The 26,273-nt window shown below is 35.0% G+C and overlaps 1 protein-coding gene across 4 annotated transcripts; it reads right to left on the bottom strand.

The window, feature by feature from the left end:
- Nucleotides 1-1,203: 1,203 nt before the first annotated feature.
- On the bottom strand, nt 1,204-21,687 carry LOC121417542 (MYG1 exonuclease-like). Of its 4 annotated transcripts, none has more exons than XM_041611268.1 (8): nt 21,280-21,685; nt 15,802-15,927; nt 14,252-14,357; nt 10,113-10,343; nt 7,640-7,718; nt 6,243-6,386; nt 5,761-5,942; nt 1,204-3,804 (listed from the first exon to the last, which is right to left on the bottom strand). In XM_041611268.1, exons 1-8 carry the CDS (start codon nt 21,392-21,394, stop codon nt 3,630-3,632), a joined length of 1,158 nt encoding a protein of 385 aa, XP_041467202.1. In that variant the 5' UTR covers nt 21,395-21,685; the 3' UTR covers nt 1,204-3,629. The 4 variants fall into 4 exon arrangements, with proteins under 4 accessions (XP_041467202.1, XP_041467203.1, XP_041467204.1 ...); XM_041611269.1 differs by having other exon boundaries at nt 6,243-6,383; XM_041611270.1 differs by having other exon boundaries at nt 6,243-6,365; nt 21,280-21,558.
- Nucleotides 21,688-26,273: the final 4,586 nt, after the last annotated feature.

The following is a 26,273-nucleotide window of genomic DNA, read 5'->3' as shown; positions in this document are numbered from 1 at the left end:
TTGTGACAAGAGGCAAGGACAACTTTCCCATAGGCCATGTACTTTATTATCAGGATTTGTGGTTTTCTCTTAAGTACTCATTCCCTGGGGCAGTAATCTAAATATAACCCAGGTAGTATATTGTTTTATGTCCTCACGAAAGAAAAATATAATTTGAAATAAAACTTTGGGGAAAATTACATTTTAGCCATAATATGTATTGGAGTACATGGAAGAGTAGTCCTTGCCTTACATCACTATGACATCCCATATGTGTCCAATTTGAAGTCTCCATGGGTAAAGTGATTACCGATATTTACAACTTTAAAAAAATTCATAACTTTCTTGTTGTTTGTCCGATATTGTTCAAACTTTCACCTATCAACTTGTCTGATTTTTCTTTTTCTTATAAAAACAAGTTTTTATTTGGGTTGGATTCCCCTTTAAGTATACATATGATATTGATAATAGTTTTAAGAAGAGTGTCCAGACCAAAATCTAGCAGTTTGGGGGATATATTTACTGAAAGATTTACAGCCAAACTATGATTTTATGCATTAATTTACTTTTATAGGACAAGTCCACCCCCAACAAAATGTTGATTTGAATAAGAGAAAAATCCAACAAGCATAATACTGATAGTTTCATCAAAATCGAATATAAAATAAAAAGTTATGACAATTTAAAGTTTTGTTTAATTTCACAAAACAGCTATATTCACATTCTAGTTGATATGCAAATAAGGAGACTGATGACGTCATCCACTCAATATTTATTTTGTATTTTATTAAATATGAAACACTCTAATTTTCCCCTCATCCACAAGTGAAATGACTAATTCCTCCCTGAACATGGGCAATTAGCATGGTTTAATACATGGTTCAGTCAAGTTGATCTATTGTCAAATGTGTAAAAATCATATATTGCATTATTCAAACAATAAAAAACAAAAGAAATAGTGAGTGATGGACATCATCGACCGACTCATCTGCATGTCACTGAGTTGTGCATATCACTGTTTTGTGAAAAATAAAGGAAACTATATATCTTTCTTATTCTACATCTGATTTTGATGAAATTTTCAGCGTCCTGCTAGTTTTATTTTTCTCTATTTATTCAAATCAACGTTTTTCTGGAGACTTGACCTTTAATTTTGGTACAATTGTCAATGAAATTGTGGAGATTATGTCATGGGTGACCGCATGCCAATTTTTGTCGTGATCCCGAGATCAATTTCAATTTTTTTTTAAGATGTCACTTTTAAGTCTTGCACTACATCTGAGACCAAAATTACGACCCCCGGGTACATGGTTCCAAAACTATGAAACATTTCTTTAGTGCATGCAGACCCAAAACCGCTCAATAACGTCATTTCATGTTCAAATCCAATGCAAATACTTTATGTAGCCAAAATTTATTAGTGTATCATTATTTTTACAATCACTGTTTAAAAGAAAATAGTGTTGCCGACGATTTCCATCACAACAAAACATGAAGTCGAAAAACATAGAAATACATAAGAAATTTCTTAAACGATAAAATACTTTAGCAAATAATTTGATATTACAATTTTTAAAGTAAAATTTGATAATAGTCCTTGGAAGAGTATCCAGACCAAATTAGTTTGGGGGATATATTCAAATATTTACAGCCAAATTATGATATCCTGCAAAAATTAACATAATTAACTAAAAACCAATATCTTAAATTTAGGTACTATTGACTGTGAGATTACCTAATGGGTGACATTGCATGACACCTTTTGTTGTGCTCTAAGTGGGGGGGGGGGCTGTATTTACATTATTGAAAAAGTTTATAAAGGTATCATTTTCAATCTTACTGATTTAACTGATCAAAATAAAATAGTGAGTCAAAAGGGGACTAAGCTTTTGATCCTAGCAGAATCTTTGTCGGAGGCAAAATGGCAAACATTAAAGTGGAACAACAATAATATAGACCACAGACATACAACAGCAACACTAGGAACAAGGAGACAAAAGGGGCATTAGTGAGCAGAGAAGACCAATCAGGTTAGTGAAGGGGATGAAAGAAAAGGAGTAGGCAGACACAAAGTGAAGTTAGTGTAAGGCCAATGAAAGACCTTAAGCTATGAGGGAACAAGATAATGAGGCAGGCAACATCAAACAGGATATGGAACAAAACTGATAAGAAAGTATGAGGAAGAGATGAATAACAAGAGAATTAGTGAGAGGTGGGTCAAACGGGTTACAAAGAAAGGCATAATAATCTGGTGCAAAATAAAATAGCCTAGGTTTTATTAAAAAGGCAAATTGTGCTTCTTCTTAGGCTTTTAATCTTAACAGTCCTGGGGAATTTTTATTCTTGTCACTATTGGGGAGGGGTAGGGGGCTGGGTTATAGCCTGCTTAAAATATCGGCCACAGATCATGTAATAGCAACAAAAATTTGCACAGTGGCATGCGCAGAAACCGTATTTACTTTGTACAGAAAAAACATGTTTTGAGGCAATTTTTGGTCTGACATGCACTTACATTATGTTCCATAATTCTGTAACTGCTACTCGGATGTCGCAAATTCAATTTCAAATAACTGCCCACTCCACCATGTAGAGTGAAATGGTTAAAAACACACAATACATCCTTCCATGAACAATATGCATTAAAGCTTTTGTGTTTTGTATTTATAACATGATGCCTTCAAAAATACATTTCCAGCTTTGCTTGCAAATCTGAACTGCTGAATTTGAGACAACCATATCGGGAATCAAAATAAAAACCTTTTTAAAATCTTGTCTCATGCTAAGAATACAAACTAGCAAATGTGAAGGACTTGCATTGGAATGACATTTAATCATTCAAGAAAGTCAGTTGATGTTGTTTCAAGTTAATAAAGCCTGTCTAAGCTTTAATAAAGAGTCAGTACCATATAACATTCCAATATGAGTGACATGAGATTGGAATCTGGTACTCTCTCTCTGTAAGTTATTTTTTTATGAGCAATTTACTTTACAAATTGAATTATATCCCCAAATTTTGGGTGTATTCCATGTAGGTTTCATATAGACAAGACAAAAATATTCAGATATTTTATCTCAGTCAAGCTGTAAATTCAGTAAGTTTATCCAATAACAAGTGGAGCACCTCTGGCAGTCTCACCTGCATTATGCGTTTCAGTATAGCAGCAGTGCTGACTTTGAAAACTACTATAAAATAATTATTAACAAAAAACACCATTCATATAATGATACAATACTACGTTCATCAACCCGAAATTACATCTGACATTGATCATGTGACCTAGGACTTGTCATTGATACTCGATTACCCCTGTGTGTTATTGACAGCACTTTATTACCTCCAACATGGTCCTGGAAAATGTTTAGGAGGGGTTGTTGATTATCCACCCATCCTGCTGCTTTCAGGTGCAAGTACACCTAACACAATAAATAGGAACTGGTGGGTGTTTCACAAAACTGTTCAAAAGTTAAGAACGAATTTAAGAACGATTGATGATCCTTTCTTGTATTAAATGGTATTTTCATTGGCAATTGTTTAACGCAGAATAAAGGTTCACCAGTCGTTCTTAAAGTCGCTCTTAACTTATGAACATCTTTAAGAAACGGCCCCCTGGAAGCATATTAACAGCAATGAGAAGCAGGTAGAACAATTTTCAGTCCATTTCTTGGCCTAATTGTAGTGATTTCCTAGCCATTTGAAGGGCTCCCTCTTTTGACTTGTTGCCACCAATAAAGCCTCCTGCATGGACAAAGATGCATCCATAGATACCTGTAATCTCACTCAGTGCTTCATCACGGATACCACGCCACTTTTCAGGAAGAGATAGTCTTGAGGAAAAAAAAAGCATAAGAAAAAACAAATGTGTACAGGACGATGCATAGATCCTCACAGGCTTAAAGATAGCTTACAAAATATATTTATATACAGTGTGTTTCTAAAAAAATGTACATGTACCTGAAAGTCAAAGGTTAGCTATATCAAGAATAAATGGTATTCTTGTAATTTCTATTATACAATACTGAGTAACATCTTTAAAGGTTAAAGAAAGTAGAACAATCATTTCAACAAAGATTTCTGTCTTTTAAATCAAGGTAAAATTGTCACCATATTGTTATCTTTGGGATATGATATCATAGAAATTTTAGCTCAGACACTGATAATTCTGATGATCACTAACACAGATAAAAAGCAACTGTGGGACAGTGTATTGCTTTGAACAAGTGGACCACCTCTGGCAATCTCGCCTGCAATTTGCCATTTGATATCTACATGTATAGCAGCAGTGCTGCCTTTGAAAACAGCTAATGAATAATAATTCACAGAAGAAAACACTAATATGATCATAAATTATTATGTCCATCAAAAGACATGCATGACACAATCATTCATACTTGATTAAGGTACCCTTATATATATGTGTCACGAGCTAGATCCATCAACTTTCTACGTTAAGATGCCAATCACTTCAAACATGGCCAGGGTTCATTGACCTTTAAATGACCTTTGATCTTGGCCATGTTTCGAAACGCACACAGGGTATTGAGGGATACATTGCTGCTCTATGTCCAAGTTTCATGAACTAGATCCATAATTTTTTCAAGTTATGACAGTTCCAAAAATACCCCAAACAATACCAAAGTTTATTGACCCTAAATGACCTTTGACCTAGGTCATGTGATCTGAAACTTGCACAAGATATTCAAAGATACTAGATTGCTCTTCTGTCCAAGTTTCATGAACTAGATCCATAAAAATTATGATGACAATTCCTCAAATACCTCCAACATGGCCAAAGTTTATTGACCCTAAGTGACCTTTGACCTTAATCATGTGCCCTAAAACTCAGGAAGGATCTTCAGAGATACAGTATTACCCTTATGTCTAAGTTTTATGAACTAGGTAGGTCCATATAATTTAGAAGTTATGACATTCCAAAAACTTAACCTTGGTTAAGATTAAAAATACCTGACATTTGATAGAATTCAGTGCTTATTTTGGTCATTTCCCAGCAATTACTCATGTTCTACCAGGGCACATACATATAAACACTTGGGTGGTAATTTAAATGGATTCTGTTCAAACTCATTTTGAGGTTGTTACCACAACTATATCTTTAATTCGACACCTTGCTTGCACTGTCTCGGGTCACAGAGTAAAGGCCCTTTAAATTTTTTCAGAAATACCCTGAAGAGACTTGGAACAAAATCTTATTTTGCCATGAGATCTCTGGATCAATTCTGAAGAAATTAACAAAATCTCCTTTCATTTCATGATCTGGCAGATAAAGCGTACTGCTAAAAGATAATCCTTTTTTAAAATATTTTCACTTTGAGATCACAAACAAAGGTATTAATGTGGAAAACCATTCCACTGCATACTCACAGAATAGATTTGTCATTTTCTCATAGTGATTCTAAATTTAAATAAAAAAGGAAAACTTTGTATCGCGAATTCCAAAATCTTTTCATGAAGTGACAGATTGTGCTCACATACATGTAAAATAGACAGCACGTAATAACTGTCAATATGGGATGGCTTGTCTCTTTGTGCAATTAAAAATTACCTTTTGCCAGCACTTTCATTTCACAAATCAGCATAGCAAGACAAGAAATTATTTTCATAGCAATTTTGAGTGCTAATAACGGATGTTACACCCTGAGGCTGTTTCAAAAAGAGTTACAGCTAACATTCTAACATGCAGGTTTACATGGGAATTGCAAGAGTTACAATAATTGTAGCTCATGGGAAAACAACAAAACAAATTGAAATAGACTGAGCCTTACCTATTTTCAAAGGAATGTTTGTTTATGGGTACACACTGTATTCTCCATGCACCATTGCTGTCTGGGTAGAGGACATATTTGATTGGTAGGTCTAATTCTAAGACCTGTTCTAATTCAAATAAATGTTCTTTCCATGGACAGCCTCCTTGTGGGAAGGTGATGATCTCACCACATGCATCAACCTATTAAAATAAACAAATGATTTCATGTATTATCATGTATCAACCTAAATAAACAAATTATTATCATACATCAACCTAAATAAACAAATGATTTCATGTATTATCACACATCTAGATCTGTTAGTTACTGAACTTTGTGAAATCCTGAATTCTTAGCTTTACTTTATAAGTTAATACTATCATAGTATCAGCCAATCAAATTGAATGATTTTAGTAATTTCTAATTATCAATGCAAAATTTTACTATATTAATTTTAATGGACTTGGCTTGTGACTTGAGCCAACAGGCATTGTACTTACATTGAATCTATCTTGAAGTGCTGTCTTGACGACGCTTCTAGCTGGTAGCCATACCTTGGCATAATAATTGATTCTATCAAGAAACTCCTCACCTGTCAATGCTACTGCCTTTAGAAAACCACTCTGAAGAAAACAAAAGGTCTTCTTTCATTAATGATTTAACAAAGAAATAAAGAAAAATGGATGAATTGATTGAATGGATGGATTCTAACAACTAGGGATGTGAGAAGGAGACAACTATTCAAAGGAATATTTCAGGGAGACCCCTGTCTCCCACAATAGACTAGTTCGTAGTTACTTCATGGACAATTTTGGTCAAATGACCTTTCATTTCTTTCATTATGATAGGCAGATTTCAAAGCAAGATATTATGTAAGCTTGCCTTACATAGCAGGATGAAGAAATTGAATAGACCAGGTGACTAGAATAGCACACTTAGAACACTTTATGAAGGTATTTGTTGCATTCCTAATTTGAATGCATATCATAGCATGTTGCACAATGTACTTGACAAACTGTGATATACCAGTGTTCGTGGAAGCATTGTTTTTTGTGGATGTAAATGAAAACGACAATTCAAAAGAATACATGAATAATCAAGACACCAAAGCTGGTGCTTATCTCATTAGATTTTAAACCACCATGTCACTTTAGTACAAATGACCTTCCTCTGATCATGCGTAGAATCTTTTGATCATGTGCAGAAAAGAACTACGAACTGGCTTATGTTTCTGTTAGGCTTTAATCCCATGATTGAGTTTCTAAATGACACAAAAATTTGGGCTATACACTGAATGGTGAGAATTTGCTGATGATTTCTGCTAAAATTACCTGAAATAAAAAGTCACACCAACGTCTTATGAATCAGCTGAAAGATCTACCATTCTCCTTACAGGGAGTAAATTTAGCAACCCTAGAACAAGACGATTTTAAATTCCTTGGTTCAATAGTTACAGCTTGAGTACTAGGCTGGGTGAGGAGATGCTTGCTTGGGTCGACTTGAAGACAGTCAACCTGCCCAAAACGTTGAGTCTCTCTACTGCTTCTGCTCATCATCTCTACTCGCCGACTCAAGCCAGCATCTCCTCATCTATCCTACTACTCAAGATGTTTCAACTCATCAATCTCTTCTGGTTTACAGTCCTTTTCAGGACTACATTCAAGAAAGATTACTCTACTCTCAAATTTCCACTTTCCCGCCTATCCATTTATTTTTCTTCTTCTACCACTGTTTCTTTAATACTCCACATGGTGTACCGTAAACCATATCTGCGATTGTACATGTCACCATGCAAACCTTCAAACAACATCCAAGCCATTTGATGTTGACGCCGCTGCCACCGGAAAAGCGGCGCCTATAGTCTGACTCTACAATGCAAGACGACAATAATATTTACCTCAAAGTCTTGTTGTGTATCATTCCATGAGGGATTAAGATGTGCCACTCTAGAACTCAGATTGGTTGTTACAGCATACCTAACAAACAAAATAAAAACTCATCAATTCTTAACTGCACTTAATCAAATATTATAACTGTGACATTGCCAGTCCTAACTTGTATTATTTCTAACTAATGATCTTGTCAGGTACAGCACTACACACAACCACTGTGATTGTTAATAAACAAGCTGACCAGCATAAAATTAAATAAACAAAACTTTCAAGCCAAAATCACAGTCATTAATTACTATGAGAACTAAAAATAAATCATATATGAGTCCCATTAAGTAATAAAGATAAAAAATGAAATTTGGGTGTGAGTATTAACATCCAAAAGGAAAAAAAATATTGAAGTAAAATAAATGGCCCCAAAATCACTTTACTTTAAAATGAAAACTAGATGTATGAAGTGGAACCATAACTTGTATATCCCTATAAATCTTGGGCAATTTGATTTTGTGATACACATATTTCTACAAAAAACATACTTCACAAACTTTGGCTCATTGCTCCCTGTATATCAAATCCTCATTACAGTTTCACATGTTCAAATTTGAGCATATTGATTGAATGCTGAGATTTAAGAGTAGAGCATGACTTGATATGACACATCATGTGATTTCACTCTTGATGATTCCATATTTAATTGAAAGGCCTGGATTAAACTATCATTCTCAAAATTACGCAACATATTGAAAGTAAATGCAGACCCAAAATTGCTCAAAAAAGTGAATTTGTGTACAAATCCAATGCAATTGCAAATTGTGAATTTAGCCAAAATTCATGTTTGGTCATTTCTCCTTGAACTGATTAAACTCAATTGTATTTCATATTGTTTATGTTCAGAATAAAGTCCCCAATGATTTCCATTTCCCTCTCAATCATTAAAACATACTTGCTCGAATGACATAACTTGTCACTGCTATGCAGATGACACTCATTCATAAGATTATGTTATGGGTAACGCATGTGCCAATTTTAGTTGTGATAATGCCATCGACTGCCGAGATCATAAGGGGGGGGGGCTGAATCTCTAGCCCTGCTCCACTTTCACTACACTGGCATTGTGTGATTCTTTAAAATTTTCTATTTCTCCATTGCAAAAACTGGGATCTAAAATATACACATAATGGAATTTAAATAGTGTTGATATTAACAATTCAGCTCCTTTTGCCAACATTCCAAAGTTTGGTTTAGATTGGGCAAAGGTCTATCTCTGTGCTCAAATTATGGCAAGCCTAAATGTCTAAATTTCATCAATATTGTATGCTTCATATTTTCACTGTCTTTATTTGTCATGCAAAGAAAACTAATTCATTTCCAGACAGTAAATTGTGTCACAGTTGGCTATCCATACTACAATTAAATATTTAACAGAATACCGATCTTCAAGGGTAAGTTCACCAAATGTTTATTGCTGAAGGTTTGAGGAAAATCCATCAAAGAATTACACAGTTATCAGAATTCTAATTATTTGATTTGTGATGACGTAGGCTAGCAGCATTCCTAGCAAATGGAAAAAATCAATGTAATTTGTTCAGAAAATTGAATTTTTTTTTACTGTACTCTTTATATATCAATAGACAAATCATTTCACACATAATCATAAAAAGAAAACCAAAATAAGTCATCAAGAAACATTCAAATAGGAAATTCAAGTATTTGATATTACATAACATATGGGGCAGCTGCTCGTTTATAATGTCACAAATCCAAAACTTAAAGGGGAATGAAACCTTTGGAACAAATAGGCTTGTGTAGAAACAGAAAAATCAAAGAATAAAGAAAGTTTGAGAAAAATCGGACAAATAATGAGAAAGTTATGAGCATTTGAATATTGCAATCACTAATGCTATGGAGATCCTCCTATTGGCAATGCGACAAGGATGTGTGATGTCACTGATGAACAACTTTCCCTTTGGTGGACTATAAAATACCCTCAAAATGTTTCTTTTTGCTTTTTCTTATGATGATACAAACTCTTTATCCATGAAGTATTCTTAAATAACATGTATTACATGCCCTCATGTAGAAAGAACACATGTTCTATGGATAGATGCGATAAAAGAGGCAATTCAAGTGAAATATATACTAAAGTAATGGGGAGAGTTGACATCACACATCTTTGTCGCATTGCCAATTTGCTATCTCCATAGCAATAGTGATCGCAATATTCAAATGCTCATAACTTTCTCATTATTTGTCTGATTTTTCTCAAACTTTTGTTGATCTGTTTCTTTGATTTTTCTGTTTTCACACAAGCTATCTTGTTTCAATGGTTTCATTCTCCTTTAAATTCTAATAAATTTCCTAATCATTAACAGATTTTCCTTAAACCTTCACCAATATTTTTTTTTATTTTGTAAATTATGTTTACAACAAACTTTTCTTCAGGGAGAACTTCCCCTTTAATGTCTGAGTAAGAATTACCTTGGTTTCTCATCTGTTTGATTTATACCATTGTCAATGGCATCTACCTCTTGAAGAAAGTTCTCATAGACTTTGTTATAAATAGAGGTCACATCAGGATCATCAGGTGAAAGGTCAAGGGTCGTTGAGATAACCTGCTTACCAAAGTGATAGTAAACCAAACCAGCACTGCTCAGTTTAATAGTCCATGGCAATTCAGGATTCAATGAATTCATGGTGTCTGAGAACGATCTGATTAAGATGAAAAAAAAGAACCATATCAATTCAGAATTTGCTATAAAAAGGACATCTATATCTTGGACATTTCCATGTAAATTTTACACCAATTGCATTGAATGGTACTTTTTGGTCAGTAATAGTGCCCCCTCTCTTTCTGAATTCTGCTCAATAAAATGACTTTCTGCATTGGAACATATGAAAGTGAAAAATGTATCCAGAAAGCACTGAATGAATTCCACTGATCCTAAATCTGTGACTTGGAATACAGGATAATTAAATTTGGGGTAAAAGGGTTAATAATCAAAGTGGCATGATAGCTCTGTGGGAAGAGTGGAGGTTCCAGTAACTTGGGTTTGATTCCAATTGGTGCCCTGTGTTAAGGCATTTAAGTCATTGCACGGTGGACAAGAATGAGCTCAAAGTGCGCCACAATTATACTCTGTGCTGAATTTTTACTGAAACATTTTATCATGGAGGTAATTATGGGTGTATAATCGACTGCACATATTTCCAAACCCATATTGACGTCATCTGGATACTTTCAGAGCTGCCAACCTCTGAATGTAAGAGTAACCAAAAAGCTACAAAATCCTAATTATGAGATAAAAAGAGTAATTTCATAAATACGCTATCATAAATTTCGAGTTTGAGATAAAAACGTAATTTCCAACGCGCCGCGCAGTAGACTCTACAATAAATTTCTTTGAATAGGTATAGATCTAGATCAGATGCAAAATGGAGCTTATTGGCAAATTCATGTAAATAGAAATGGTATATATTAGGGATGTAAATGAACAGATACTAGTTTAAAATACCTGCCATGGGGTAGTTAGTTTGAAGGCTTCGCTGGATAAGCAGGCGCGAGATACCTGTGGCCGCCAGATCTTCCAACAGTTTAATATCTGATCCTTTTGCAGTATATCACATGAAATAATCCACAGTGACACAAATTCTAATCCACAATGAACAGATCAGCGAGGGGGGGGTATATGTAATCAATCCTCAGATTTCTTTGTTGCATTAGAAACATGGAAAGATAACTTCCTGTTTACGTGCATGCGTGGATATGAATTCATGCAAGAATTTTCCATAGGCAATGCACGCAATCTACGTAAAGAACATTAGCCACTTTTCGGCCATGGCAGAGGCAATCCTCACATGTGCAGTAATGTCAACAAAGCGACACAATGCTGCATGCAATGGCAGTATTTGCTGCCCTCGGATGATTTCGCCACTGTGCAATGTATTATTTGTGTATCAAAATTTTGTACATAGCTATTGGCGCTGAAAAGCATAGTAACAGACATCAAAAGTGTACTGCCGTAATTTGGTGTGAAAAGCGTAATACATGTAATTAGACTTTTTTCCTTACGGTTGGCAGCTCAAAATAAAGTAACTTTATTTTGATTGGTTACTGTAAACTTATCTATGAAGTGACGAAAAATTACGCATAACACTTGGTAAATGAAATGTCTTGTGGTCATTATTGATTCATATCTAGACTTCAGAAGCCAGTTGAAAAGAAAACCTCCATTTATGATTCCCACAAGTCTAAAAGTGTATATGAAACCATGAAAGATAATCACATGACATCAAAATGATAATTAAATGAAAATACTTTATAATCTATCAATAAATTATTAATATTAATAAATATTACACCACATGTAAATTATATTTGAGTATGATCTCACATTCCAAGCTAACATGGTAGTGGCCTATGAATCTTTTATTCAACCATCATTGTGAATTTTTTATTCTTTTAAATCTGATGATGATCATGATAAACTACTAACCTTTGATGGTGATCATAGTAAATGACTAACCTCTGATGATGATCATAGTAAACTACTAACCTCTGATGATCATAGGAAACTACTAACCTCTGATGTTGATCATAGTAAACTACTAACCTCTGATGATGATCATAGTAAACTACTAACCTCTGATGATGATCATAGTAAACTACTAACCTCTGATGATGATCATAGTAAACTACTAACCTCTGATGATGATCATAGTAAACTAATAACCTCTGATGTTGATCATAGTAAACTACTAACCTCTGATGATGATCATAGTAAACTACTAACCTCTGATGATGATCATAGTAAACTACTAACCTCTGATGATGATCATAGTAAACTACTAACCTCTGATGATCATAGGAAACTACTAACCTCTGATGTTGATCATAGTAAACTACTAACCTCTGATGATGATCATAGTAAACTAATAACCTCTGATGTTGATCATAGTAAACTACTAACCTCTGATGATGATCATAGTAAACTACTAACCTCTGATGTTGATCATAGTAAACTACTAACCTCTGATGTTGATCATAGTAAACTACTAACCTCTGATGATGATCATAGTAAACTAATAACCTCTGATGTTGATCATAGTAAACTAATAACCTCTGATGATGATCATAGTAGTAAACTACTAACCTCTGATGATCATAGGAAACTACTAACCTCTGATGTTGATCATAGTAAACTACTAACCTCTGATGATGATCATAGTAAACTAATAACCTCTGATGTTGATCATAGTAAACTACTAACCTCTGATGATGATCATAGTAAACTACTAACCTCTGATGATGATCATAGTAAACTACTAACCTCTGATGTTGATCATAGTAAACTACTAACCTCTGATGTTGATCATAGTAAACTACTAACCTCTGATGATGATCATAGTAAACTAATAACCTCTGATGTTGATCATAGTAAACTAATAACCTCTGATGTTGATCATAGTAAACTACTAACCTCTGATGATCATAGGAAACTACTAACCTCTGATGTTGATCATAGTAAACTACTAACCTCTGATGATGATCATAGTAAACTAATAACCTCTGATGTTGATCATAGTAAACTACTAACCTCTGATGATGATCATAGTAAACTACTAACCTCTGATGTTGATCATAGTAAACTAATAACCTCTGATGATGATCATAGTAAACTACTAACCTCTGATGTTGATCATAGTAAACTACTAACCTGTGATGATGATCATAGTTAATGACTAACCTCTGATGATGATCATAGTAAACTACTAACCTCTGATGGTGATCATAGTAAACTACTAACCTCTGATGGTGATCATAGTAAACTACTAACCTCTGATGATGATCATAGTAAATGACTAACCTCTGATGATGATCATAGTAAACTACTAACCTCTGATGGTGATCATAGTAAACTACTAACCTCTGATGATGATCATAGTAAACTACTAACCTCTGATGGTGATCATAGTAAACTACTAACCTCTGATGATGATCATAGTTAATGACTAACCTCTGATGATGATCATAGTAAACTACTAACCTCTGATGATGATCATAGTAAACTACTAACCTCTGATGATGATCATAGTAAATGACTAAACTCTGATGATGATCATAGTTAATGACTAACCTCTGATGATGATCATAATAAACTAATAACCTCTGATGGTGATCATAGTAAATGACTAACCTCTGATGATGATCATAGTAAACTACTAACCTCTGATGATGATCATAGTAAATGACTTAACTCTGATGATGATCATAGTTAATGACTAACCTCTGATGATGATCATAATAAACTAATAACCTCTGAAGGTGATCATAGTAAATGACTAACCTCTGATGGTGATCATAGTAAATGACTAACCTCTGATGATGATCATAGTAAACTACTAACCTCTGATGATGATCATAGTAAACTACTAACCTCTGATGATGATCATAGTAAACTACTAACCTCTGATGATGATAATAGTAGACTACTAACCTCTTATGATGATCATAGTAGTAAACTACTAACCTCTGATGATGATCATAGTAAACTACTAACCTCTGATGATGATCATAGTAAACTACTAACCTCTGATAATGATCATTGTGAACTACTAACCTCTGATGATGATCATAACGATGTCGAGATGGATCATACACTCCACCAACGTCAACTACGATGTCACAGGTTTCGAGGAGAGCAGGATCTCTAGTACGAATTATTTCTAAAACATAAAACCAACAAAAATCAAGAAATAGATTTTAAAGGAATTATTTTGTTTTCCCAAAAAGCAAAGTTCATAGCAGTGTCATTCAGGCCAAAAATTATTACAACTTTAATACTGTCTAAATCTGCAATATTGTATTTTCCAGGGCTCCTTTCCAGGGCTTTCTTTTGGGGGCCTAATCTCCCCAAGTCTCTGAGCAATTTTTCTCCAGGTGTCAAGTAATATCAAAGTCCATCCTGTTATTTTCAAATACAGTACTTCATTTAATTCTTCCTTTATGACCACTACAGTATTAAAGTTTTTGAAATCTTGACAGTAATAGAACCTCCTAATCTAATTTTACATAGCCAGGGACATCTTTCAATTGTATATGGGGGGCTGTTTTTGCCCTCTATCTTGGCCACTCAACCAGGGGTGCCACTTCCACTGACGAGTGGATACCATGCGTGACCACGGAATCTAGCACCCTAATTAAGTATTTTCCATATTCTAAAAATGCACCACTTAACAAGTGTTGGCGTGTGAAACCCTACCCTTAACAAGTATTGGAAACAAAACGATACCCTTGGCAAGTATTCCCTGAATTGAACCCCTAAACAAGTACAGCAATATTTCAATTGTTATATTTCACGGACGTCGGTTTCATTACCTTTACCTACATACATCATTGGGTTTAGTACGGCCCACCTCCCACACCTCGCGCAAATCAGACTCTAAACACAGAGTGTTGACTGTTTGGGCAAAAATACATCCTTTAAAGGCTTTATAAAACATTTTAGTCTTTATCATATCATTGCAAATTTGACCCTAAACACAAAGCTTTCCTAGCAAAATAAATACCTTTTTTTTCATTTTTGTTAGTGCTTTTGACACCCTTATTTCATTACGTACGTAACATGCCCTATCTTGAAAAAGACATCCTTTTTACGTGTTTTTGGGGTCGGGCAAGGTATCCTTTCGTCAATGTAAGTCCCCTCCCCCTCCCGTACTTATCATGTGATCACAACAAAACTTGGCACAAGCATCACCCATAATGTAATCTCCCAAATTCGATAGTAAATTGTAACAATATTCAAATTTATTCTTGATTAATTAATTATGCTAATTTAAGCATATAATCATAATTTGGCTGTAAATGTTTTAATAGAGCCCCAAAACTGCTTACCAAAATTTGTTTTAAAAATATTAAAGATTATAGAAGAATGAAAAGACTTTCAGCTCTGGATCCTCAAATTTGCAATTTTCTGCTTTATACATTTATCTTACATTTCCTTCTGATCTTGATACAAGCAAGATGTCATATGGAAGATGTCCACAAAATAAAGCATTTTAAAGAATGTTTGCTAATTTAAGGATCCCAATTGTACAATATTTTTCAAACTTCCATATTATTCTATACAGTCTGTATTTATCTCATTTTTGCTCAATTCTCTTGACAAACCTGAATCTTTGTATTGATGAAGCTGTTGAAGCATGAAGCAAGCTAAAGACTCATCACAGTGAAAAGTTCCATTGTGTGTTCCTATTCTCACACAGCTACGTTTACAATCCGTCATTATGCTTTGACCTGAATTAAACAAAAAGATATCAAGTGGAGTGCCTCTGACAATCTAAATGATTACGCAATTCAATGTACATGTAGCAGCAGTGCTGACTTTGAAAATGACTATAGACTAATCATTCACAAAAAACACCATTCATATGATAATAAAATATGTACTATGTTCATTGACCCTAAATGACATTTGACCTTGATTGTATGTCCAAAGACTTGTGCAAGATGATCAGTGATACTTGACTACCCTTATACACATTTTATAAACTACATGTAGATCCATATTAAAGCTTTCAAAGTTATGATGGCAATTCAACAAATACCCCCAACACGACCAAAGTTCATTGACCTTGGTCATGTGACCTAAAACTCACAAAGGATGTTCAATGTCAAATTATCTAACAAATAATAAAATTTGAAACTTCTTGACGAATTATTTAACAAATAATAAAATTTGAAACTTCATTATAAATAACTATTCAAAATCAAGTATCTAATTTTATACTTTGTTAAATAAATTGTGCTTAAAAATGGCATTTTATAGCATCGCTTTATATCAAAGCTACGTCATAACGAAGCGGTTCAAGCCTATTGTATTTGCAGTGTTTACAAATCGATCGAGGGATCTAAACAAGATCGGTCTGGTAAGAAACCTCTCATTTTTCATAATTATACTAAAATAATCTTAATCCTTAAACTTTTTTCTTGGGCGGACTTGGCCTTTACAAAAGACATCACAGAGTCCTTAGGGCTACTTCACGGGAGCGTTTCATGAAAGGACTTGTCGGACATTTTATCCATCAAGTCCTGTTTTATCCGACAGTTACCATAGTTGGAATTGATCAGAGGGCCTGAAAATTACCTAGAATACAATATTTTGTACACAAAAATGCTAAAACTATGGCTTAAATTTTTTTTTGCCACAGCCTGAATTCAGGCTTTCGCCTGAAAACTGGCATCCCCAGAGATGCCAAGTTCAAAGACCAGCTATGAGTGAGATTTTCTGTGAATCTGAGTGAGATCACAGACATTGTGTACAATGTATATGGGGATAGGCTGTGATGGTTGCGTGAGACAGAGATTTGAGGGGATGAACAAGAGTCCAAAATGCTTGAGTCTCACGCATAATGCGTGAGACTTGGTAGCTCTGCATCCTTGTTTTATCCTTTTGCAAATGAAATCTCCAATATGGGAGATTGTCTCCCAATATTGGAGAGAGTCTCCCATATTGGCCGTGCGTGCGTCTCTACTGATCATGGTGATGATTAGCTGATACCCTTTCATAAACCCATCCTCCAATTATCCGCCTAAGAGTAATGCGGATAATTCAATAACAAGTGGAATGCCTCTGGCGGTCTCACCTGCATCACGAGATTCAATATAGCAGCAGTGCTGACTTTGACAACTTCTTTAACTCACACAAGATGTTCAGTGATACTCGGCTACTCTTATTTTCACGTTTTATGAGCTAGAGTCTAGACCAATACACTTAATTACAGAGATATGATGGTAATTCAACAAATTCCCCCAACATGGCCAAAGTTCATTGAGGTGGCCAAAGTTCATTGACCTTACATGACCTTTGACCTTGACCATGTGACATAAAAACACACTTAGCGTCAGTAGATTTCTTTCAAATTTCACCACAATGTACCATAGTTGACAATGACATTCCGAACATTTCAACTACATGTATGGTACATTGTGGTGAAATTTGAAAGAAATCTACTGACGCTAAGTGTGTTTTTATGTCTGTTTCAGCAGCGTCTGTAATTTTGGGGAGTGTTGTTGGGCACTTCCATATATGCCAATGTACTATACGCATTGTTTAGTGCACCTTGGTGCCAATGTCATGAACGTCACAACTTTTGTTTTCAAAAACAAAGCGCCACGCTCGTGTGTATTGTTCTTTTAGAAACCTATCTTAATCATTGGTACCAAAAATGATTAGAATCATTAGAATTTCAGATCAGAATATAAAGAACTTTCTGCTCGCTCTCGGCACACTACAAACAGTCCTGAACAGGTACCTTTTCCTGTTTTCAGATCAGGATACTAGAAAAATTTAATTTGATGTGAATCATATATAGGCCTATGTGTGGGTGAGTTTGTTTTGTGTCATTGAGCACCTTTCGATTCATGATTTTGCCTCCCCTCCCCCCATCTGAAAAATGGATCGAAGCCCCTGCTAAATCATGCTATGAAGCAAACTCCTAATTTCTCACACGATTGACACGTATTGTAATGGAAACTGTCAGTGTAAAAAAAATGGCCAAATCATGGTTTTGGGAACCACTCGTCGATATGCGCACTTGTGTACAAAGTGGAAGGAGGTGGAAATAGGGAACCGTGCGTGTGACTGAATAAAGCGTTGCCGATGTGAACGATGGTTCCCAATATCACGATAATGCCAAAAAAATCAAGCATTTGTCCCAAAGAAAAATAGAAAATAAGCCAAACATTGCCATCCTTATTTTGCCACACATGGAGATATAACTGAAAACAAGGTTATACAGAGCTACCAAGTCTCACGCATTATGCGTGAGACTCAAGCATTTTGGACTCTTGTTCATCCCCTCAAATCTCTGTCTCACGCAACTATCACAGCCTATTCCCATATACATTGTACACAATGTCTGTGATCTCACTCAGATTCACAGAAAATCTCACCCATAGCTGGTATTTGAACTTAGCATCTCTGCATAGCTGGTCTTTGAACTTGGCATCTCTGATTATATCATAACCTTGTTCATTGAATGAGTGCCCTGTGTAGTGAAATAAGGTTGGTAATGTTTGGCTTATTTTCTCTTTTTCTTTGGGACAAATGCTTGATTTGTTGACACTGTCAGGTTCCATTACAGCTATTTATCATGTAACTTGGCTCTTAAGTAAATTTGATTCTTAAGACTATTTTTTCTTAATTAAAAATAGATTGAAAACTATGATTGTCTTGCCATATTTATTTTCCACCAATAGAGGGCGTACACAAAATGTGCCCAAAATCCAGGTTTTTGAGCTCTCTGACTCTGATGAATACAAAAATTACCCCGGCCAAGTTACTAATGAAAAATAAATTGCAACTCTACGGAAATTAGTATGGTGAGACTACCACATATCGACCACCTCTTTTGAAACCGACCACCTTGCGCGCGTTAAAATTATTGCGTATTACAAACGATACGCGCGGGAGAGTAGGTGCAGTGTCCATAGATACGGTAAAAATCGATTTTACGAGAAAAAAAGAAGCAACAAAAAGTAGAAATCTAGTAGAATAAATCAAAATTGTATTGACCAAACCCAATCCCCGCTGAAAAACCAAGAAATTATTATTATTATTATTATTTATTTCGGCAATGAAAATTGAAAGAAATTGGTACAGTGTATACACATTATAAACATAACAGAGTATAGATTGAGCACCCACTGGACTGCCAGGGTCAAATAAAGTTAACTTAATTACTGTAGTCAATAAAGACCATTTGCCTATCCAGTGGGTGCTTACATAAAACAGAAGCGGATAAAAGAGTGGGTATGAACAAAAATGTTTAAGATCAATTATAATAGAATTTATTTATAAAATAACATAGGTCTACTTAATAACACTTCATCTTAACTTACAATATCGAAATTAGCTGTTTAAATAAAGAAATAATGAACTCATGCAAGGGAACTTATGGTCATTCATTAGGCATGAAATTTTTCCTTAGTTCATTTGTCCATAAAATAAGTGAGTTTACAACCACCCCAGAGCGCAAACTTGCCGGCAATTCATCCCAGTAACGGGGAAAAGAATTGATGGCTGAAAGGTGAAGTCGATTTGTTCGCGCTCGGAGGTGGTTGAACTTCACGACCTCCAAGTGCCTACTGATAGGAAACGGCTTTAGAACAAATATCCGTCGTCAATCGTCGAATCATGCGCCGGAGCTCGCAGTGGAAGTAGTGAGGCGATCATTTAGCATGTTGACGTCATGTAACTGATTTGAAAGAGAAAAAATATTTTGCCACCGCGACAAGAATCGACCGTAAACTTAGTGTATCGCTGGTGGTCGGTTTCAAAAGACGGCTGCAAATGAGCAAATGTACAATCGTCGCATTCGTTGTTCGTCGATATATACGCGGATTGAATCGGAGTCGCCGAGCGAAACATGGAAATCTGATCTGCTCAATTTTCTGCACAAATGAGACGAAAACTGGGTAAAATTAGTGAATATTTTCGCAGATACGATGCTTAGGAGATTAGGTGGTCGATAAGGGGTAGTTCCAACCATACCGGTATTTTTTGTCACAAACTCACAAAAGCGATATTTTATTTAATGATTTTTTTAAATGGTGTACTGTGTACAACATTGGCATAGCCTACCATAGTTCTAAATGTACCGTACTGGTACCTACCTGTAGATTCCCTACAGCTAATAATCATAAATATCCAGGGAATTCCCTGGGTTAAATAAAGGCAGTGTATACAGCCACACGCGTGTGTCTTTACCATCCAGCCACACGCGTGTGGTTATATCCAGAACACCTATCTGTGGATACCGCCACACGCCGCGCGCCAGTAACAACAGTAAAACGCGTATGTAGCCGGTCTGACCGTCTATATCACAATCAAAATAACCTAATTTCTTCATTAAATTCTTACATTCTAAACCACTCTGATTTCTTTAAATCGTTTCAATTTCATTCTCACCGTCTTCTTTCCTTGCTTTTCTTGTCTTGTTACAAAAGGCCGCCTGTTAAATAGCAAATTTCCACACTTTTTCTACTTGTGTCGATTCTCTACTGACTCTAGGCTATGTGCGCGTACGTGCGTACGTACGAAACTCGGGATTCGTGCATGATTAACGCTTGGTACGAAAATTATGAATATTCATAAGCTTGTATATCTTGCATGATAGTAACGCTGTATGGGTCTGCCACCGCGAAGGTAAGTAAGAATCGACACAACTAAGTAGAAAAAGAGAATTTGCTGTTAAACAGACGACCGTTTGTAACAAGACAAGAAAAGCAAGGAAAGAAGACGTTGAGAATGAAATTGAAACGATTTAAAGAAATCAGAGTGGTTTAGAATGTAAGAATTTAATGAAGAAATAAGGTTATTTTGATCGTGATATAGACGGTCAGACCTACATACGCGTTTTACTGTTATTACTGGCGGCGTGTGGCGGTATCCACAGATAGGTGTTATGGATATAACCACACGCGTGTGGCTGGATGGTAAAGACACACGCGTGTGGCTGTATACACTGGGTTAAATAAAACAGGCAGGGTGGTCAAGACTCGAGTCAAGATTTAAGAGATAAACAATTTACAAAACTGATGACATGATCATAAAGACAGACAGACAAACACTGCCCAAACACTTACCGCTATCACAGTTCCTTAGGAGAAATTTGCTAAGTTGGTGTCGTATCGAAATTCTCTGACGATCAACCAAATGGAGCCGAAAAATACCAATAAATGGAAGTCTGCACGACACCATAACGTTCCGGAACGTGGTAGGCCTAGACAAAGATATCAAGGGCGCCGGGCCGGCCGGCCAGGGGCCGCCGTGCGCGGGATCGAGACCGGACACTCTAAATAGAGCGCGCAATGAAACGATGAATCATAGAATTGAAGGGATGGTCCGGGCTGAAAGTATGTATAGCTTTATAGAGTAGAATTCACTGAGCAAAATGCCGAAAATTCCTTACAAATCGGACAACAAACACCAAAGTGATTAAATTTTAAAGTTCAGCAATAATCCAATATGTTTTGTGACAACAGTCGTCATGAATATTCACGAGGTGGACTGATGATGTCACATCTCCGCTTGTTCTTTTGTATATTATTGTATGAAATGAGGTTTATTCAATATTTTTCCTACAAGAACTAGAAAATTGGATTGACAACTGATTTAGTGCATTAGACATTTATTGCTGAAACTTATCTCATAAGAGACACATATTACTCACACAAGTATGAAATAATGAAAAAAATATGATTTTATGTAATATAAGAAAACAGAAAGTGGAGATGTGACATCATCAGCCCACCTAATGAATGTTCATGACGTCTGTTTTCACAAAATATTGCTGAACTTTAAACTTCAATAACTTTATTTGTTATCCGTTTTGATGAAATTTTCAGCATTTTGCTGAGAATTCTACTCTATTTATTACGATATATTTTCAGCTCGGATTATCCCCTTTAAAAATGTACGTTTAGGTTTATATAACTCTATGCGCTGAATTTCGAGTATGGCCCATTATGGGGAAGGGAGCACAAGTCGGCAAAGCCCTGATGGGGGAAATGATAGAGGGGGAAAGCTGCCCCCCCCCCCGGCAGATTTCACCGGGAAAATTAAAACAAAACGGGAAAAAGAGAAAAGGGAGGGAGACAGAAAGGGAAAGGGGAAGGAAAGGGGAAAAGGAAAAGCAAAAATGAAAAGCGGGAAAAGGAACAAATAAAGAACATAAAATTATGTGGATATTTGGTTGCCATGACAATGACTTAAGACGTTATACATTAAGCAACCAAAATATTTTTGTTGAGCACTTTAAATATAGGGGAAATTAAAGATATGTCAGATTCTACAAATATTCTTTATCATTTTTTTTCTTTTCTGGTGGAAAAACAAGCCATTGCCATGGCAACAGACCAACTGGAACTATCCTAGTCATCTTGAATATTTCTAAATTTCATATGTAATAATTTGGATGCTTGAAAATGATCTTTTTTGGCCATCTATATCTTTGTTTATTTACCATTTACATGATAATGTATGTTATTTTTCAGAAATTAATCTGTTGCCATGGCAACTGCCAAAAATGGCATTTACAAATTTACCTCCCGTCTTCAAAATAAATCTTACGGCATATCCTAATAATCGTGAGAGATTCATGCTTTGTCAAAATTTGCACAATTGTGATTTTTAGAGCTTATCCGGATTTAAGTGTGACAAACTACTGAATTACAATTGGGCTGACCATGCATAATAATATTTGCGAGCGAGCAAATTTCCAGGTGGTTTGAAGACTGGATGGTGTCCAAAACAGTGTTTTATTTCAAACCATAACGACAAAAATTGAGAATAAATATTTGAAATGTATTGAATGAAAACTCATTAATAAAGTAAAATGTGAATGGAATAAGTTAGCAGGGAAGGAAAGCGTATACATTTTTTTCAGCCCCCCCCCCCCCCTATTAGCAAGCTGGATCTCCACTTTGTATAAGAACTCAACTGTGTCCACCTCCAATATGACAGATTTTTGCCCATGATCATCATCATAACTATCATAACCATTATAAGAAACATCATAACCATCACCATCACCACCACCACCACCATTGTTACCATCACAACCACCATCACCACGATCATCATCACTATCACCACCATCACAATTCATCACAAGGAATGAAAAAATCTTAATAGCCAATATCTTGTTGCTATTTCATTTTCCATTATTCAGTAAAAAAAAGTCTCCTACATATCACAAACCAAACATTAAACAGGGAGACATATCCCTGGATTAAGGTTTAAAAGTCCTCCCTATAGGTTAAGTGATGAAATCATATCAACATTATTTGCCAAAGAATTTGAGATTTAACTTGGATCTAATCACAGGGACATAATGCTCACTTATGTTGAACAAAATCAAACTCAAAGTAAAAAATACATAGTTAAGACCTTTGGAATGAGTGGGCTTGTGTGGAAACAGAAAAATCAATGAATAAGATGAAAGAAAGTTTGAGAAAAATCGGACAAATAATGAGAAAGTTATGAGCATTTTAATGTTGTGATCACTAATGCCATAGATATCCTCTTATTGGCAATGTGACAAAGATTTGTGATGTCACATGTGAACAACTACCGGTATTCAAAATGTCTCTTTTTCTTTCCTATAGTGAGATAAACTTTTCATCCATACTTGTGTTCTTTGAAAATCTATATTACATGCCCTCATTGCATAAAGAATGCATAATCTACTAATAGATGTGATAAAAGAGGCTGATTGTATATACAAAATTAATGGAAAGTTGTTCACAAGTGACATCACACATCTTTGTTGCATTGCCAATAGGAGGATCTACATTACAATAATGATCAAAACTTCAAATGCTCATAACTTTCTTATTATATATTCAATTTTTCTCAAATTCTTGTTGATCTGTTTCTTGGAATTTTTGTTTTTGCACAAGGTACCTCGTCCCAAAGGTTTCATTTTCCTTTAAAGAGGTATCACATTAGCTCCTTGGTAGCACTTGTTGCATAAGATTGTTACCAGCTAAACTCAATTTACATCAAAATAAACAAAATTTCATATGAAAATGACTGAGCTTCAAACATGAAACAAAAATATACACAAACAATCTATTCTTAAACAGGTATAAAATGACACAAAGATTCTTATTTATCATACAGATCTGAAACTAATCCAAACATGTTCAATAGGAGGAAACCTGAGTCTAGACAAGTGGTGCAAAAAGTTCTTTTTTTTTGCATATTTGTTTCTTTTTTGCTATGAATGAGTCTATACATTTTCAAAAAACTTTTGTTACATATTTTTTTTTAAATTGTGTAAGATGCCTGATCTGTTGTCAATAATTATGACCTGTATGATCATCACCATTCAGATCTTGCCTGCTAATCAAAAGATCGGCACAAAAAATTGCACAAGCGTAGAGGTGGATGTCAACTACATATAACATATATGGCACTCAAATTGTTCATAATTGTATGGGAATGGTCATTTGAAGTGTTATTCTGTTATGAAAGCAAAAGGAAACAAAACAGTAAACATAAGAAATATACAACTTAAACAGAAGTTTTGAATTTTTGGCTCCCCATAACAGGCCTCAATACAAAAAAATAGCAATCTATATTAATATATTTGCAGAGCTACCAACCAGAAAAAGAACATTTCAGTATTTTTAAAGCTGAAAATCAGTATTTCGGTGAGGAAATCAGTATTTTCAAAGAATACCATAGGACCACATGTAAAGCTGAAACTTAAGAAATCAGTATTTTACATGAAACTATCAGTATTCTTCTCATTTTTCAGTACTAAATACTGAAAATCAGTACTACTTGGCAGCTCTGTATTTGTAACTGAAAATTAGTTTCCTGTATATACATACCTTGCCAGTTGTACTATGATTTGCAATGCGGTGAATAATTGATTGTAATGCAATTTCTAATTTCTCATAATTTGGAATACCAGATGATGAGAAATGGTAAATAATAATGATGATAATTATAAGAATGGTTAAATATCAGTCTAGATATGACACTCCTACAGCCTATTGCATAAAACTTTTTACCTTAGAAAACTCTGGTAAAAACTGAAAACTTAGGTTAGTCTGATTTCTGCCATTGACTTTAACACAAGGCAAAAACTCCGGTAAAAACAACCTGAGTTTTCTCAGGAAAAAAAGTTTTATGCAACGGGCCCCTGGCTGGAATGACCTCACCTGAGTCTCAAGTGCTTTAAAGGATGATGGAGAAACTAGAAACTAGTAAATTTCGCCGCTACGCCGCCGCGCATGTTTTTTGACCACGCCGCTTGCTGACTTTTTACTTTCAAGTCTTACGCATCTTTTAAGACCAAATTTGCAATGCCCGGGTACATGGTTCCGAAAGTACGCAACATTTTGTAAGCACATGTCGGTCCCAAAACAGCTCAAAAACGTGATTATGTGTACAAAGTCAATGCAAATTTTGTTTTTCAACCAAAAATCATAAAAATGACTATTTTTACTTTTGTTGTTTAAAATGGATTTATTGTATGTTATAGATGATCGCAAAAGGTTCCATGACAAAGTTCATTGAAAAAGACAATAAAAAACAAAGGTTTGAAAAACAAAGAAATACATAAGAATTTTAAAAACAATAAGATACATAAGAAATCAATAATTTTTCAGCAATTATTTTGTAGATTTTTGTTAGAAATGTGAAAATCTTTGTTCACCAAAAAATTAGCATTCTACTAGCTATATATATTGAGTTAAAGGCAACATAATACACAAAAACAAAATTAAGGGCAAATTTCATATGCTTATTTGTATAATTAATAAAAAAACTATAAGCAATTAATTTTACTGAACAGTCTTGCAGTTTTAATCCGGCTCCACGGGCCTGCGCAATCAATGACAGAGATCTGAGGGAGGGGGGTCAAATTGACCCCCCCAGTATATGTTGGTCTAAAATAACCCAGTTATTTCAGATAGGATTAACAAAATTTTTTTATAAACACAAATGACTGGCCCTGACTTGGGGTGCGTTTATCCGCCACTTTTTTACCCTAGAATCATGATCTGAATCATGATTCTGCAGAATCACGATTGCGTTTAGTCGAAATTGAATATAATCATGATTA

The sequence above is a fragment of the Lytechinus variegatus genome, chromosome 6 (genome assembly GCF_018143015.1).
Source record: "Lytechinus variegatus isolate NC3 chromosome 6, Lvar_3.0, whole genome shotgun sequence".
In the NCBI taxonomy this organism is placed as follows: Eukaryota; Metazoa; Echinodermata; class Echinoidea; order Temnopleuroida; family Toxopneustidae; genus Lytechinus; species Lytechinus variegatus.
This window is presented reverse-complemented; position numbering and strand designations above follow the sequence as displayed.